Source organism: Carassius auratus, chromosome 5 (genome assembly GCF_003368295.1).
Source record: "Carassius auratus strain Wakin chromosome 5, ASM336829v1, whole genome shotgun sequence".
Taxonomy (NCBI): domain Eukaryota; kingdom Metazoa; phylum Chordata; class Actinopteri; order Cypriniformes; family Cyprinidae; genus Carassius; species Carassius auratus.
The window spans coordinates 1,438,975-1,456,203 of NC_039247.1; the positions used below are offsets into that span (position 1 = coordinate 1,438,975).

The window sequence follows — 17,229 nt, forward strand, 5'->3', positions numbered from 1 at the left end:
ACAACAAACCAAATAAATAACTCACTGTTACAACAGACATAAACCACACACACAAAAATATGAAGAACTTCAAAAGAACTATTAAAATAATAATAATACAATTTGAAAAACGAAAGAAAAAAAACCCTTCACTTTTTTCTACCTTTCTATATTTACTTCTCTCCCTTTAATATACAACACACGGTAAAATATACATTACAAATAAGCATTGGTATTCTGAATTGAAGAAAGTGTAAAAGATTTTAAGGCTTATTATTGGAGATCTAAGTTACATTTCAAGTCTTTACAACAACAAAAAACAAAAAACAAAAAACAACAACAAAAAAAAAAACACTGAAAAATAAATTGATTTATTAGGAAATACTTGTCTTCCATAAAAACCAAGTAACACATTTTTAAACACCAAAGAAAAACGGTCTAAGAGAAACGTGTACAAACAAAATTTCCTCCAAAATGTAGCAACTTGGAGCCAAAGTGCTCCTTCTCAGGAAACATGTTTTTGTAATACACAGATTGACGGGGTCATACAGGAGCATCTCAATCAGAGGGGAAAGGGGGCAGAGGATGAGAGGGGCTCCATAGAAAACATGCAATGGGCCCCAAAACCATAGCGACTGTGTTATCAACAGTCTGCACAACCATAACAATTGTCACACAAACAAGTCACATCCCAAATCATCCTTAAAAGTTATAATTTCTCACTCCTTAATACAGATAACACAGAAAAACAGGAATAAGGCAGCTAAGAATAAAAGAAAAACAATACCTTATACAGCAGTTATGGAGAGTTATGTGCATTTCTTCACTCATACACATTCTCAATGGTGACTGAAAATAAATAAAGTGAATGGTGACTGATAATAAGCTCAAGAGGAGACCATAGCAGAGCCCAATAAACATCTGTTATTCATCAGCACATACTTACATTTCTTATTATCATTAACTAAAATTGATAATTTAGAAACATATACATTATGATATATATGTGTGTGTTTAAATAAAGTCTTATATAAGAAGTAATATTAAAATTCTCTCATCTCTCTACATGTTGTGCTCTCCATCCAACTCAGTACACAACTGAACTCACACAATGAAACATACAGTGTTCAAAATATTCTGTGGTCCCAAGATGGCAGTTTTCATATTTTGTATTTCTGCGTCAGAAGGCAGCTGCCAGTTACATTAATGACACGTGTTCATGTGTTTAAATGGAGTCAGTGTTTTCATTATTAGAATAACTGTAATCGTTCATCTTTAGGTTCGACAGTACATAGGTCTCTTCTCCAGAATAAAAAGGACGAGTTGATTGGTTTTGGTCACTCTCCTGTACGGGCTCACTATCTGGAGTTTCCACGGTTGGTGATGTCTTCTTACAGCAGAAAAGAAGAAGAAGAAAGAAAGAAGAAAGAGTGAAGAGTGAGAAAGAGAAGATCAGTCCAATGCGAGTTTGTTTTTCTGTGTCGCTGCTCTCAGTTTGGTCTCCTCCTGCACTGGTGAACTTCTCTGCATGAAATTAAAGAACAGAACTAGCACTCTGTGTTTATTTCTTTACCTGTTATTAAACAGTGTATTTTCACTTTGGGAAACTTTGGCTGTTATTTCATTACATTTCAAAGCTCAGTATGCTTTATATTTCCTTGTTATTTCAAACTGATGAAATCTGGACACAGCAGCAGTGCCTGTTGACCGATTTGTGAATAAATAACTTATTTCAGAATTATTTTCAATGAACTTTTGTTGGTTATTGACGACTCCTAATAAATGCATAATTCATTGTAACATCAGACTGAGCTCAAACCAGTATTATTGTAGTTTACTAAGACAAAAACTGAAATCAAAGCCATAATTTTGTTAATTGAAACACTAAATAAACATCAACTAAAATAAAATGCATAAAAACCTATTTTTTTTTTTTTTTTTCAACTAGGTGCCAAGGCAACGCTTCTCATTTTAAGTTAGTTTAACTTGAATACTAAAATAACTAAAATTTTAAATTATATTTGAATGAAAAATATGACACACATATATATATATATATATATATATATACACACACACAAAGTTTTTTTTAATCAGACTATTTTATAAACAAATCTTACCCATCTAATCCTCACGAAGGGTATTTATTCTTTTCCTGGAGTAATATTTAATCTGGGTATCTGTACTTTATTTCAAGTATGTGATTTATAAACCACTACATAATAGTAAATCTCTATAAATGCATGTTGCTGTTGCTTAACAATCATTTCTATATAAAATGTGTAACATTAGTAGTAAACCCAGCCAGATAAATTAATGTCAATAATGTAACATTCACTTTAAACCTACTGAGAACTAACATTACACCAGGCATTGCACATAATGATATAACAAGTGCTTATATTCATATGATGAGATTATCGAGTCTTACTGATCACATGTATCATGTATGCGTGTGGGTATCCTCGATCCGTCTCGTCCTGAACGAAGCAGCGGTATAATCCTGCGTCTGTCTGATGGACACCAGTGATGGTCAGAGACACATCACCGTCTCTGAACCCGTCCTCTGTCAGAGATACTCTCTCCTCATAGCCCAGGCCTGGGATCGAACCTCTGTCTGTTGTGTAGTGCAGAGCTTTTTGTTCATTATGTAGCCACGTCACATCCCTGACACCGCTTTGAGTGTCCGCATAACACGGAAGAGTGACGTTTCCCAGCTCCTCAACCGTCATGTTCATAGGAACTATAGAGAAAAAACATTTCTTACAGTAAGTTCAACTACACATGCCATTTAAAGCATTATCTAATGTGAGGCAAACAAACACTCACCTACAACATCCAGCTTAATTAGCTTGATAAAGCCATCACAGCTGCACTCGTATTGCCCCAGGTCATTGTATTTAGCTGGGTTGAGAAATAGAGAGTGGTTTTTTTCATTGACTGAAAATCTTTCTCTAAAAGGGTCTTTTACGATGCATTTCTGCTTTAGGCATTCAGCAACAGTAGCTTCTATGGGTACGGTCTTCCTCCACACGACTTCTTCACCGCTGCAGCAGGGAAGTGATGCTCGCTGATTCAGCACCACAGTAATGGAAGAAACACCTGGAAATAAAACAAAAATAGTTCAGAACTGTCATGAATACCTCACAAATCACATGCAATTTGCAGAATATACAAGATGTTTATCACAATATGTTTTTCGCTTTTATGTGTAAAAACACCAAGGGAAGTAGAGATAAGGAGAAGACACTGATAGTATTAATAATGTCACTGTCACTCAAAAAAAAAAAAAAAAAAAAAAAAAAAAATCACATTGCTGGATGTTTTTGAAAGCTTTGATTTTGTCTGGTTTAATGAATAACATTATCTTTGAACGTATGACTCTCACTCAGCTTGTGAATACGCAGAAGTGGAACAGTGACTTAAATGCCGAACCTGAATAACACTTAATGTGGCTTAAATGTATAAAAGGAAGTGATAAAGACCACATTTTAACACATATAGTATGTGCAGATACACATAGTTCTTCTAAACCAATCTAATCTCCTTATTCAGTGTGTTCCTGGCCTGATTGTACAAGATTCTGTCCCCAATCCTGACACTAGGTTTTGCTGTAAACCATGGTTTGTCCTTGTTAAATGTTAATAAATCCTGGTAAGAATGCACAGAGCTCTACTACACAGAAACTGATATACAGTATTGTTCAAAATAATAGCAGTACAATGTGACTAACCAGAATAATCAAGGTTTTTAGTATATTTTTTATTGCTACGTGGCAAACAAGTTACCAGTAGGTTCAGTAGATTGTCAGAAATCAAACAAGACCCAGCATTCATGTTATGCACGCTCTTAAGGCTGTGCAATTGGGCAATTAGTTGAAAGGGGTGTGTTCAAAAAAATAGCAGTGTCTACCTTTGACTGTACAAACTCAAAACTATTTTGTACAAACATTTTTTTTTTTCTGGGATTTAGCAATCCTGTGAATCACTAAACTAATATTTAGTTGTATGACCACAGTTTTTTAAAACTGCTTGACATCTGTGTGGCATGGAGTCAACCAACTTGTGGCACCTCTCAGCTGTTATTCCACTCCATGATTCTTTAACAACATTCCACAATTCATTCACATTTCTTGGTTTTGCTTCAGAAACAGCATTTTTGATATCACCCCACAAGTTCTCAATTGGATTAAGGTCTGGAGATTGGGCTGGCCACTCCATAACATTAATTTTGTTGGTTTGGAACCAAGACTTTGCCCGTTTACTAGTGTGTTTTGGGTCATTGTCTTGTTGAAACAACCATTTCAAGGGCATGTCCTCTTCAGCATAGGGCAACATGACCTCTTCAAGTATTTTAACATATGCAAACTGATCCATGATCCCTGGTATGCGATAAATAGGCCCAACACCATAGTAGGAGAAACATGCCCATATCATGATGCTTGCACCTCCATGCTTCACTGTCTTCACTGTGTACTGTGGCTTGAATTCAGAGTTTGGGGGTCGTCTCACAAACTGCCTGTGGCCCTTGGACCCAAAAAGAACAATTTTACTCTCATCAGTCCACAAAATGTTCCTCCATTTCTCTTTAGGCCAGTTGATGTGTTCTTTGGCAAATTGTAACCTCTTCTGCACATGCCTTTTTTTTAACAGAGGGACTTTGCGGGGGATTCTTGAAAATAGATTAGCTTCACACAGACGTCTTCTAACTGTCACAGTACTTACAGGTAACTCCAGACTGTCTTTGATCATCCTGGAGGTGATCATTGGCTGAGCCTTTGCCATTCTGGTTATTCTTCTATCCATTTTGATGGTTGTGTTCCGTTTTCTTCCACGTCTCTCTGGTTTTGCTCTCCATTTTAAGGCATTGGAGATCATTTTAGCTGAACAGCCTATCATTTTTTGCACCTCTTTATAGGTTTTCCCCTCTCTAATCAACTTTTTAATCAAAGTACGCTGTTCTTCTGAACAATGTCTTGAACGACCCATTTTCCTCAGCTTTCAAATGCATGTTCAACAAGTGTTGGCTTCATCCTTAAATAGGGGCCACCTGATTCACACCTGTTTCTTCACAAAATTGATGACCTCAGTGATTGAATGCCACACTGCTATTTTTTTTAACACACCCCTTTCAACTAATTCAACTAATTGCCCAATTGCACAGCCTTAAGAGCGTGCATATCATGAATGCTGGGTCTCATTTGTTTTCTGAGAATCTACTGAACCTACTGGTAACTTGTTTGCCACGTAGCAATAAAAAAATATATGAAAAACCTTGATTATTCTGGTTAGTCACATTGTACTGCTATTATTTTGAACAATACTGTATGGTGCTACAGTCTTATAGTTACAGTGGAATCAGCTTCACAAACACTAATCAGTGGAGTCGAAACAGACTTGTAAATCCAGCGCTGTTTTGTTGATTTAGGTTTTAGCCTGTATGTAAAATCCCAGAGAATGATTATAACAGAGTCTGGGTGTTGTTGCTCCATGTCTGTGATTGTGCATTTGTAAAATAAAGAAAACAAATGAGTTGCATTTTCTGCTGTCTCATTCAACGCAAATATCTTCCTGAAACACGGCACTCAAATGAACTAAACCAAAACTCAGTGATAACTTGACAGCCAGACATTATAAATACAGTTGTGCTCATAAGTTTACATATCCCACATAGAATACTTTATGAAAAAGGTTAATTTTAACAAAAGGAGTTTACTTTATTAAATAAAAAAAATAACATGTATTTTTCATTACTGTTCTGAATCAGCTATTTGACATAACAGGTTTTTATAGATTCTCCACAACACTGAATTTATAAAAATGACTCAAAAGTTTACATACCCTCGAATCTTAATACGGCACGTCATTTCCCGGGTGATCCACACCTGTTTTTGTGTTTAGTGATAGTTGTTCTTGAATCCCTCGTTCGTCCTGAAAGCTTCAACTATCTGCTGTTCCTCAGAAACAATCTCCAGCACATTCATTGTTTTTCCAGCATCTTCTGCATATTTGGACCCTTTCCAAAATTGACTGTATGATTTTGAGATCCATCTTTTCACATGGAGGACAAGTGGGGGACTCATACATAACTATTATATAAAGATGAAAACATGTACTGATGCTAAAGAAGGCAACATAATGCATTAAGAGCTGAGGGGTGTAAACTTTATGTGTCTGATGGGTAGATTTACTCATTTTGTCTTCTGGGAAATAAAGTATAAATACATTTTTCACCCCTATCTCTTAATGCATTGTGTGGCCTTTTTGAGCATCAGTGAATGTTTCCACCTCTTCTAATAGATGTGTAGAAGTCCCTCAGTTGTCATCAGTGTGAAGAGATGGATCTCAAAATCATAGTCACTGTTGGAAAGGGTTCAAATGTGCAGAAGATGCTGGAAAACTGAAGAATATGCAGGAGCTGGAGGATTTTTCTGAAGAACAGCAGAAACTGCCCAGGACCAATGAGAGACTTGTGAACAACTATCACAACACAGAAAAACTGTTGTGGATCATCCAGGAAACAACACAAATTATTAAGATTCAAGGGAATGTAAAATCTTGAACGGGGTCATTTTTATCAATTCAGTTATTATTTTGTCTTGTGGAGAAGATGTAAACATCTGTTATGTGAAATATCTTATTTAGGATAGAACTAAAAAAAAACATGCAATTTTGTTTCAATTATTAACATTTCACACATTATGCAACGGGTATGTAAACTTATTAGAAAGTTTAAAAGGGTCTAATTTTAAATAATGGTCCAGTCTTTCCCATTTGAGCTCATTATCTGTAATGTGGTAATGCGTGGGGGTGCATGTGTAAACACCCACATCACTTGTGATCTGTGATCATTTGTTGATCTAAAGAATAATGTATTTGTTAAATCACATGAAACATGGTGTATCTCATTGGTCCAGATGCTACATAGTGTTGATGCAGGAGGAGGAGGACATAGGAGTGAAGAAAAGAGCATATGAAAAGTTGTATGAAAGAATTGTTAATTTTGTTATGGCAGCATGGCCTTTTAGCGGTGGAGATAGTACCAGAGAAAGAAGAGAGGAGTGACTGATACACATGAGGTCAGTAGTGTTTTTTGGATTTGCACCACACCATTTTTAGAAACGATGTTGGCGCAGAACATCAGATAACCAAGGAGCAGAAGGGGTGATACGGGCTGACCTGGAAGACAAGGGGCAAACATTGTCTAAACAAGATGTAAGAGTGGAGCAGAAAGTATCAGTAGCACTTTTAGCAGTTAACACTTTAGGTAGAGGAAGGTGAAACCATTGCAGATAGCCGGGAGGGTGAGAGTGAGCCTAGGTTACGTCGAAAAACGACATGTGGAGGGGCGAGTGATGTGTCAGGGACCATGTTGAGGTTAAGAGTGAGGAGGAAGTGATGCGGCGTGTGCAGTGGAGTAACCAGAACATGATCAGTAGAGCAGTGTCGTGTGTAAATAAGATCCAGTTGGTTGCCTGATTTGTGAGTAGCAGTAGTTGAAACTGAGTTGAGATCAAAAGAGGTTTAGCTTTTAAGGACTAAAAATAGAATATATAATATATTATAATAGGCAACCTTTCATTGCATTGTTGTAGGAATAATTGGTATTTTAGCTTGCATTCTCCAGCGATTACGGACACCAAAACATGATTTTAAAATGCTTTTCTTAACACTGCATTTGTTACTTTAGTAACGTAATTTTATGGAAAAGTATTTCAAATACAGAAACGTCTTATATCAAGCTCTGTCATTCAGCCAGGTTTATGTTAAAACACGGAGCAGGAGAGTTTGGAAAGAAACAGTTTCCAGGAGAGCAGCAGGAGTTAGTCAGGTAAAAGAAAACCGGTAGAAGATTGTGTGCTGTGTTCTGCCCAATGCTGTTCATCTCCGGTGAAACTGATAAACATCAAAACAGGACAAACTTAAAAAAAAAAAAAAAAAAAAAAAAAATTAAAAAACACAACTGGAGAGCTCCACACTGAGGTGACCATCTTGAAATGTTATTGTGACGTAACTCCTCATTCTTTTTATTCAGTACTGCTCAGATTAAGTTAGACAAAAGATATGTACATATTCCACTACACATACATACAGTATATATACACACATACAGATAGATTATCCATCTGTATGTATCTGCAGGGGCCCTGGGTATAAACCATCTTGCTGGGCCCCCGTACCAAATACCATACTGATACCAATGGGTGGGGTGTTGCATTTTTATCATGAGAAAGGAAACACTTAAAAATGTAAACAAAATAAGCCACACTCTGATTAATATTTTTTTGTTTCATTGTCAAAAGTACTACTACATACTGAGATGACAAAAGGTCTAGCAGGTCCAAACCTTATGAAGTTATTTTTGATTCAAAACAACTGAACACCTGTGACAGTGCGATTTGTAGTTGTAGAGAAAAGCCACACATGTGTATCAGTAAATTTGAAGCCACAGAGAGAAATGTTTTAAGAGATGCAAACCTGTAGACTTTTTTTCTCTCCCACAAACACAACACAACAGTTACACCTTCTCAAATTCTTCATTGCAGGTGCACAAATCCTATTCTACAAATCACACATTTAGAAACTCGTACGCTCGCATTTTTGAAACAATTGCTGCAGTGAATGTGGTGCAAAACGCATTTACACACCCGCATCAAGAAATGTGAAGTCGTGGAGAAATGTTGAACATCCGCAAATCAATACGTGAATTCATCAAATGAGAGTTGCACACTTGTAGAATATTTTCTCAGAAATGTCTTGTATATTTTTCTAACACAAACACAAAGTACATAACTACAGCTGCTTGAATCTGCTGCGATGAATCTCAAACACTGTTTCTCGCTTTCAAGTGACAAGTTTCGGCTCTCCCTTTTGCACCGAGATATTTGGTTCAAAAGTGATTTGTGCATCTGTAGAGGTAGTGGGCGGGACTATTTAGAGATTACAGAATTTCAGCCAATCAGAAGAGCTACTGAGCCGGTAGATATAAGCCCCAAGCAGTTTTACGCCCCTGTTGTTCTTCATAGAAATGCACTATTTTCCATGGAATAAAAACACTGCTGTTCATGCATTGTCATTGTCATGACTCTTCCTAGTTCATATCACTGCTGCTAACTCCAGCTCCGGTGTCATTAACCGATTCACTGCAGGTCCGCAGCAGAAGCATCTGAACTGCGGGTCGTACCATTTATATTGATTCGAAAGGGGTGGTGGGGCCCTGCACAGCATGAAAATGCCTCTTATATACCAAACCAGTGCCTAACTACAAATTAAGTTTTGCACAGGAACTTTTTTTTTTTTTTTGTACATAAATGCTATAAAAAGGTAGTGCATGTATATGCATGTATAGAAAACTGACTTCCAAGGGCACCCCCCCCCCCCCCCCCTGCCTCGGGCCCTGGGCATGCGCATAATTTGCAGGGGGGTTACGGGGGTCATGACCCCCCCCCCCCCCCCCAATGCAAATTAGCATGTTACCTTTTACACAAGAAAATTATTCAATAAATTAATATGCCGCGAGTTTAACCCCCACAATGGTAGACCCAAAGTTACGCCCTTGTACTAGGTACCCTTTACCACCCCCAGTCCTATGCCAGATAGATAGATAGATAGATAGATAGATAGATAGATAGATATAGCCACAAAATATATATTAGGATGCATTAAAAGTAAATAAAGTGACCTACCAGTTAGAGATCCAATTATTCCAATAAATCCAAGAAGAATCCAGTAAACCATGGCTGTATTCACTGAAACACAATTTAACATTACATTTCACGTTAGTCAGACAGGACATTTTGATGACCAAGATCATATTTCTTGGCCATGCCTTTCCGTTGTAGCCTTTCTGGACCTTATAATTAATATTCATGAGCAAATAAATTAGCTACAACTGAATGATGAAACGTAGAAATTTTAATGGACAATAAATTTGAAACCGTTACAAACAACAGATCATATCTGTATTTCCTAAAAACTAAAATGAGTGAAAAAGGAAAGTTTAGTGTTGGTGTTACTTGGTATTTATCACTTCATGACAGTAAACGGTAGCTAAACTATGACATTTAATACACTCGCATACTCTGGACTATATGTTTGATAGATCACACAACTCCAGGGATTTTATTACATTTAAAACAATCTTCATGTTTTCATTAAAGCTGGCGGTTTTAAAAAATGGTTTAATATTTTGCGGTGCCTAAATTGATTACATATACAAAAGGACGAATTGACGTCAACGAAAAGTTTTTTTTCCGTTTTGTTTTTTGATCCAAGGAGCACTTTTAGCGGCACATTAAGACTATACGGGGAAACTCATTAACGTGAAACTCATGAATATTACTCTCTTGACAGGTCATCCAGCCAGTTCTATCAACACGGCAGCAAGATTCATTTTTAATGAGCCAAAAAGAACACATCACACCTCTGTTTATCAATTTGGCAACCAATAGCTGCTCGCATAAAATTCAAGGCATTGATGTTTGCCTCCAAAACTACCACTGGCTCTGCACCCATTTACCAAAATTCGTTACTTCAGACTTATGTGCCTCTAGAAGCTTGCGTTCTGCAAGTGAACGTCGCTTGATTGTGCCATCCCAAAGAAGCACAAAGTCACTTTTACGGACTTTTAAATTAAATGTTCCTCCTGGTGAAATAACTCAATCCGAGCAGCTGAGTCCTTAGCCATCTTCAAGAATCGGCTTAAAACACATCTTTATTTGACCCTCTAACTTTAACACTCACTATTCTAATTCTATTCTTTAAAAAAAAATCTAATTTAATAACTAATAGAAATTCTTGTTTAATCTTTTTGTATTCAGTTTTCCTTTTTATTTATTATAAAATTAACAAAAGCAAAAAAGACCTCTAACACTAGTTTGCTATTCTTTTTCTATTCTACCGGTTTTCTTATTACATTTTTAAGCTAACTGAGGCTTGTTATAGCACTTATATTTTTGCTTTTGTTGTTGTTTATGATTGCTTCTATTCAGGGCCGGCGCAAGCTCAAATGCCGCTAGGCAGAGCACGATCATGCCGCCCACACCTCACATTCACAATTAGGGATCCTTAAGATGCATGTAAACATCATTTTATCTATGAAACTACACTAAAATAAAAACGTGCACGCATGTTTTCAGAGTTTTTATCCATTCTGCAAAAAGGTGAAAAAGGTACACAATGCAACAACTGCATATCATTTCTGTTTTATAGGCTAATAGATAGTGTACAGAATAAAACTAAACATATGCACACAACTTTTTAGCTCACCAAACTGGAGGTTTCGACTTTTCATGACTGATATACATTCACACACATATTTCAGAAGCGTGCGCGTCGGGCTTTCGCAGCGGCAAACGCTTTGCCTGCGTCCTCGAGTTTAACTTGTACTTCTGATATAATTTTTTTTTATCAGTTTAAGCTTTGAGAAACTGCGTTCTCCAGAGCTCATAGTGAAGGGGAGAGTGAGAAGCACTCTCAATGCTACAAAAACATTTGGAAAAATTGATTCCATCACTTTGTCACAGATGAATTAAAGCGCATCCAGTGGTTTAGATCCAGCAACCAGGCGTCTGCCCAAAGCAGTCAGCTCTTCAAACAATGCATGCCCATCAACATCCCGCGAGTCTCCATGAGTCAGGGCCTTTTCCAGCCCTAAGCAATCCTGAAGAACTGTATTCTCCTTCTCTTTGAGAGATGAGATGTCATAAAAATCCAAATACGCGCCCATTGTCAAAGCAGAGAAAAGCGCTCTTCCACGGAGGCGATTGTACTCCGTCATAACCAGATAATTTTATTCGTTTTGATTTTTTTTTTTTTTTACTAAAACAATTATGTTGATATAAGTGCGATAATCTCTCTCGCCTTCTCTCTCTTGGCGCCCGGCACGCGCCGGCCCTGCTTCTTTCTCCTCATTTGTAAGTCTCGTTGGATAAAAGCGTCTGCTAAATGACTAAATGAATATTAATACTAGTTCCGCTTAGTGTCACACAAAATCTCAAACACCGAATTCTTTCACAATACCTGACCAGAATCTGTAGTTAGTGCAAGTGTGCGTGCAGACCAGCGCGGCAGAGGGAATAATAATCTCACACTTTTTCTCTGATGATGAACTAGCCACGCCGACTTCTACAGATGACCAGTCCACTCCGGTTGTATAAAGTATATTGCTATTTCGTTCAATAGATCTTGCTAAATATTACAATGAACAATTTTTTTTTAAAACGTTACCTGATAAGCTCGACTCTGTAACGTTACGCTCACACCAAAAAAGTCCAGGGGGTGAATGCTTTTCTTAAGAAAAAAAAGGAATTAGAAGAAAGAAACTTTAGAAAAAAAAAAACTTCTAAACTCTATATCGTGAATTTGAAATGAATCCGAAAGCTTCGAAAGAGTTGACGCCAAGAGGAGATGTCCGGTGTCTTGTTCTGACCATAGACCGTTGTTTCTGACAGTGCTGTGTGTCGGCGTCGGCTTTTACATACGCAGCAGGACAAGCATTTATTTGGGAGCATCGTGTGACTCATTTGACGGAATGTCAGCAGACAGATCTAAGGGCTACACGGGGGGGGGGGCTACGCTGGAAGGGGTTGCACTGGCTGCAGGAAATTATATTTTCGATTAATTATTCGTATAAGTTTGTAGCAGTGACAACAGCAGTCTGCAAACAAACTCACACAAGACGCCCTGGTTGTAGTAAATGAATGTAGTATGAGAATGACCCCCCCCCAGTTTGTGTTGGTATGTTCCATCGAAAGGAAGCAGTGTGGTGTTTGAAACGGCTCTGTGTGTAACCATACAGACTCTACCGCCGTCGTTGTTTTTTTATCAACTGTTGTACACGTGCTGTCTGCGTGCAGGCATTACCCCTCATTCACACCGCAAGCGTGAGCACCGCACTGCAGCAGCAGACTCTCGCGAGTATTCACACTGGAATCGTATATGTGCAGGATCACAGCAGCGGCTGCAAAGCGTGTTCGGCAGACAGTATAACCATTTCAAACAATAGGTATAATTCTTTCAACATTTGCTTTTATAACAATACACAATACTTTCACACAAAACGAGTAATTAAAACGTTTAAATGGGTAAATACATATTTGTTATACTTTTCTTTTCTGGCATAATTGTTTAAACACTAGACATTGGGATTGTTGTTAAAACTCTTGACATGCTTATTCTGTGCATTGTGAGCACGTTTTGTGTTAAATTACATTTATTTTTTCCATCAAAAGTGTGCTTTCACCAGAGAATGTCTAATATGGCGAGAAGTTTCACTCTCACTACACTTCCGGCTTCTGAACTGGTTGCAGTTCAACTCTGATTCCACATGAGCTCACAGGACGAGTGCAGAATGAATGGAGGTCAATGGCGGTATACCCCTCAAATTCCACTTTTCTCAAGATATAATTTTTTTGTCTAGTAATGTGAATGTTGTATTCGAAAGGAGATGCAAAGAAAGTAAACATTGCTGGGTGTTAGATTTTTTATAGTCATATTTGCTTTTAAAAGTCTTTTAAAATGTCGATGACGTCATACACATTCACATTCATTAGCAAAATGCTAGCGTGTTATGGGCAACAACAACTCAACCTGTAAGAAATCGAAAAGACATAAGTACTCGTTCATTCAACTTTCGACCTATAACCCATGTTGAACTTGCAAAACCTACAATCAGATCTGAGATTTCTCAACGGCAATAGGGTGAAAGGGACAAAAAGAGCCGTCTAGCCCCATAGACTCCCATTCATTTTGCACTCATGGCGATCGCCCCCAGTGGAACTATGGTGGTACTGCAACAAAAATTCGGTACAGTAGGACTTAAAGGGATGGTTCACTTTCAAATTAAATTTTGATAAGTTTTAGCTTACCTCAAGGGCATCCAAGATGTAGGTTTCTTTGTTTCCGCAGTATTTCCCATTTTGATATTTTTAGGTCAAACCATTCTTGTCTGTGACTCATATAATGGAGGTCAATGGTCACCACCTCAAAGAGCATGCACAGAGGAGTCCAAATTAAACAATTCCCCATTGTAAGTACACATTGATGACCTAAGACATGAAACGAGTGGTCCGGTAAGAAAACAAACATTATTTATATAGTTTTTACCTCTTGTACACAACCACGTCCAACTGATCTGAGTGCACGAGTGCTTCCTGTTGTGACGTGCGCGCGCGATCTGGCTTAGTCTGCGCTAGGGCTGCACAATTAATCGAATTTGTAATCGCAATTACAATTACAGATGACACAATTATGTAATCGTTTAAAGGCACAATTACACAAAAAAAAAAAGTTCACTTACATCATTCTGTGTGCATAAGATATGTTGTTGTTCTCTCTACAGATTATCTTAAGGGTTTTTTTCCCAATTGTTTGAATTTCTTTGTTTTAATATAACATAATACCATGCATATATTTACTTTGGTTTGGTTTCTCAGAAAAAATAAATAAATAAAATAATAATAATAATTATATATATATATATATATGATATTTGAGGCTTAAAAAAAGAAGAGTGTTTTTCAGGAAGAGTGTTTTCCGCTGGTTTATTTTGATATAACAATATGGCATGCAGTGGCTTCAAACAATGGCATAAAGCTATTAAAAAAATTATTCAATCTAAATTGTGCTAATCGTAATATATAATCGCAATTACAATTTCAAGGGAATAATCGACAATTATGAGTTTTGTCATAATCGTGCAGCCCTAGTCTGCGCAAGCGCGGAAAGCGCCGGAAGTGATCTCTCGCGCGTGTATGTCACTCATTGTTTACACTTACTGTCTATGGTGTACACCGATATTTCGGAAGTGTTACCTTTCACTGTGAAGATCTAAACATATTTAGACATACAGGAAATTGCAATGAAAGACGATTTCAATATATCAAGAGACAACGTTTAATTTTTTTCACAACCATATTTATTTGAACCAGAATACAAAGATCAAGTACTCAGGAGCGATCCGCTGCAGCAGCACGTCTTCAAGCCTCAGAGAGACAGAGATCTCTTCAAAATTGGTGGTGTTTTAGTAGCAAGTGTTGTGAGATGCCAACAGAAGTGGAGAGCATATGTTGTCATGAATGGAACATCTACAAGACAAGGACATTGACAGTATCGCATCACACACCTGCCTGACTGAAGATCCTGAGTTTTCTCCACTGTTGAACCGCAGCGTTTTGCACGTTGTGTTTAATTTACCAAGTATAAACTTGAGGTGACGTCCAATGCCAGAGGGACCCAATAGCACGCTGTGAATAGAATGAGTAATGTGTTGTATTTTTATTATAATCACAACAATTTTAGGGTGCATTATAAACAAATTAAATAATTACAATTACTGCATTATATTTCAGACAGTGCAGATTGGTAGCGTATTGTGTGGTAAACAGTAAACAATGAGTGATGTACACGCGCGAGAGATAACTTCCGGCGATTTCCGCGCTTGCACAGTCTAAGCCAGAGCGTGCACACATCACAGCAGGAAGCACTCGCGCACTCAGATCAGTTGGACATGGTTGTGTACAAGAGGTTAAAAACGATATAAATACTGTTCGTTTTCTTACACAAACTGCTCGTTTCGTGTCTTAGGTCATCAATGTGTACTTACGATGGGGAATTGTTTAATTTGGACTCCTCTGTGCATGCTCTTTGAGGTGGTGACCATTGACCTCCATTATATGAGTCACAGACAAGAACTGTTTGACCTAAAAATATCAAAATGGGAAATACTGCGGAAACAAAGAAACCTACATCTTGGATGCCCTTGAGGTAAGCTGAAACTTATCCAAATTTAATTTGAAAGTGAACTATCGCTTTAATAGGGAGTGTGAAGGCTCTCCGTAGACAGGCTCTGCTTTCACTTTAATTGATCGTGAGCAGCACAGCAAAGCCCCCGCTGCACTGCTGTTCACGCGAAGCCCCTGCTTGACGCTGATCAAAAGCACGATGGGAAACGACTTGCTGACGACACAGCTTAATGATCATTGGTTTAAACAACTGTGATGTAATGTTCTCTTTTAAAATGTTTGATTTTAAAACTCTAATATCATGTTTTATGTGTATATGTTATGTGTGAATATTCTCAAACTATCTGACAGTGCGATATCTTTGGGTTATGTAATTTATTTTTTATAAATAATAAAAACAATAAAAAATATTGATAAACACGTCTTTGGTATGTAATTAAATTGGTGTCTAGTTCTTTTTTTTTCTTTTTTTTCTTTTTTTTTCGTATAAATACATTTGTGATCAAATATTTATCACCAAATAAGTTCCTCTATTTATTTTATTCATAAATAAAAATTGCCCACGAGTGACTTTTATCTTTGACATTTACAGTCAACAAACTTATTACTGTGGGGTTGATTTATTTTAGCCACTTGTGTCTAAAATGTAATCTTTTGAATTATGTAAGTTCGTACTGTATACAAAAACATGGTTCTTTAAAGGTTCTTTACATGCATTAATGGTTTTATTTAGAACCATTGCATTCTGAAGAACCCTTTTATGCTGAAAATGTTCTTTGTGTTATAGTTATTCTTCATTCCCGCCCTTTTGTTTTTCAAATCTGTAACTGTCAAACCTTCCCAAGCTTTATTGGGAATTCGAGCTTTATGCTCTGCATATCTTCTAAGTGTTTTCACTCCATAGGGCATTCAGGAAGGGTTACTTTATTTCAGTGTGTACTCAAAGAAATTAAACAATATGGGACTACAGAACTTAGCACAATAGAAACAGAAACGCTAAAAATACCTAAGCACTGTCACTTTAATTTGGTTAATAATTTTTTATTTTATTTTTTTCAGTTTCAGTTTCAAATGTATTCCAGGAATGCATGGCCTATGGGCCAATAGTTCCACAAAATCATAATGACATGGCAGATAATCTTTTCTTCATTCCTTGAGATATATATATTTACACATGATGCCAATCTCAATGCACACCCAAAATCACAAACACTTGAAACATCAATACAAACATCACCAAAAAGAACAAGATCACCTTAGTATTTCTTAACCAAATCCTCATGCAAAGAGCAATCATAGAAAAATGATCAATCTCATCTTCTATCACAGAAATATTTGATGTTAACTTACAATAAATACAGATTCTCTCTGCTATTGGTATATTACTCCATCTGCCTGTTTCTATAGTGAAAGGATAACTTGAACATCTAAAAAGGAGCAATGATTGTACCAAATACAAAGATTGTTTGCAGCTAATTTTATGTTTACGAACAAATTTTAGCTAGGAA

At 37.0% G+C, this 17,229-nt stretch overlaps 1 protein-coding gene across 3 annotated transcripts; it reads right to left on the reverse strand.

The window, feature by feature from the left end:
- On the reverse strand, nt 1-12,460 carry LOC113070297 (uncharacterized). 3 transcript variants are annotated; one of them, XM_026243554.1, is made up of 5 exons: nt 12,207-12,460; nt 9,665-9,727; nt 2,809-3,081; nt 2,411-2,722; nt 1-1,366 (listed from the first exon to the last, which is right to left on the reverse strand). In XM_026243554.1, exons 2-5 carry the CDS (start codon nt 9,714-9,716, stop codon nt 1,338-1,340), a joined length of 666 nt encoding a protein of 221 aa, XP_026099339.1. In that variant the 5' UTR covers nt 9,717-9,727; nt 12,207-12,460; the 3' UTR covers nt 1-1,337. The 3 variants fall into 3 exon arrangements, with proteins under 3 accessions (XP_026099339.1, XP_026099332.1, XP_026099326.1); XM_026243547.1 differs by having other exon boundaries at nt 1-1,369; XM_026243541.1 differs by having other exon boundaries at nt 1-1,503.
- Between the last annotated feature and the right edge of the window lie 4,769 nt (nt 12,461-17,229).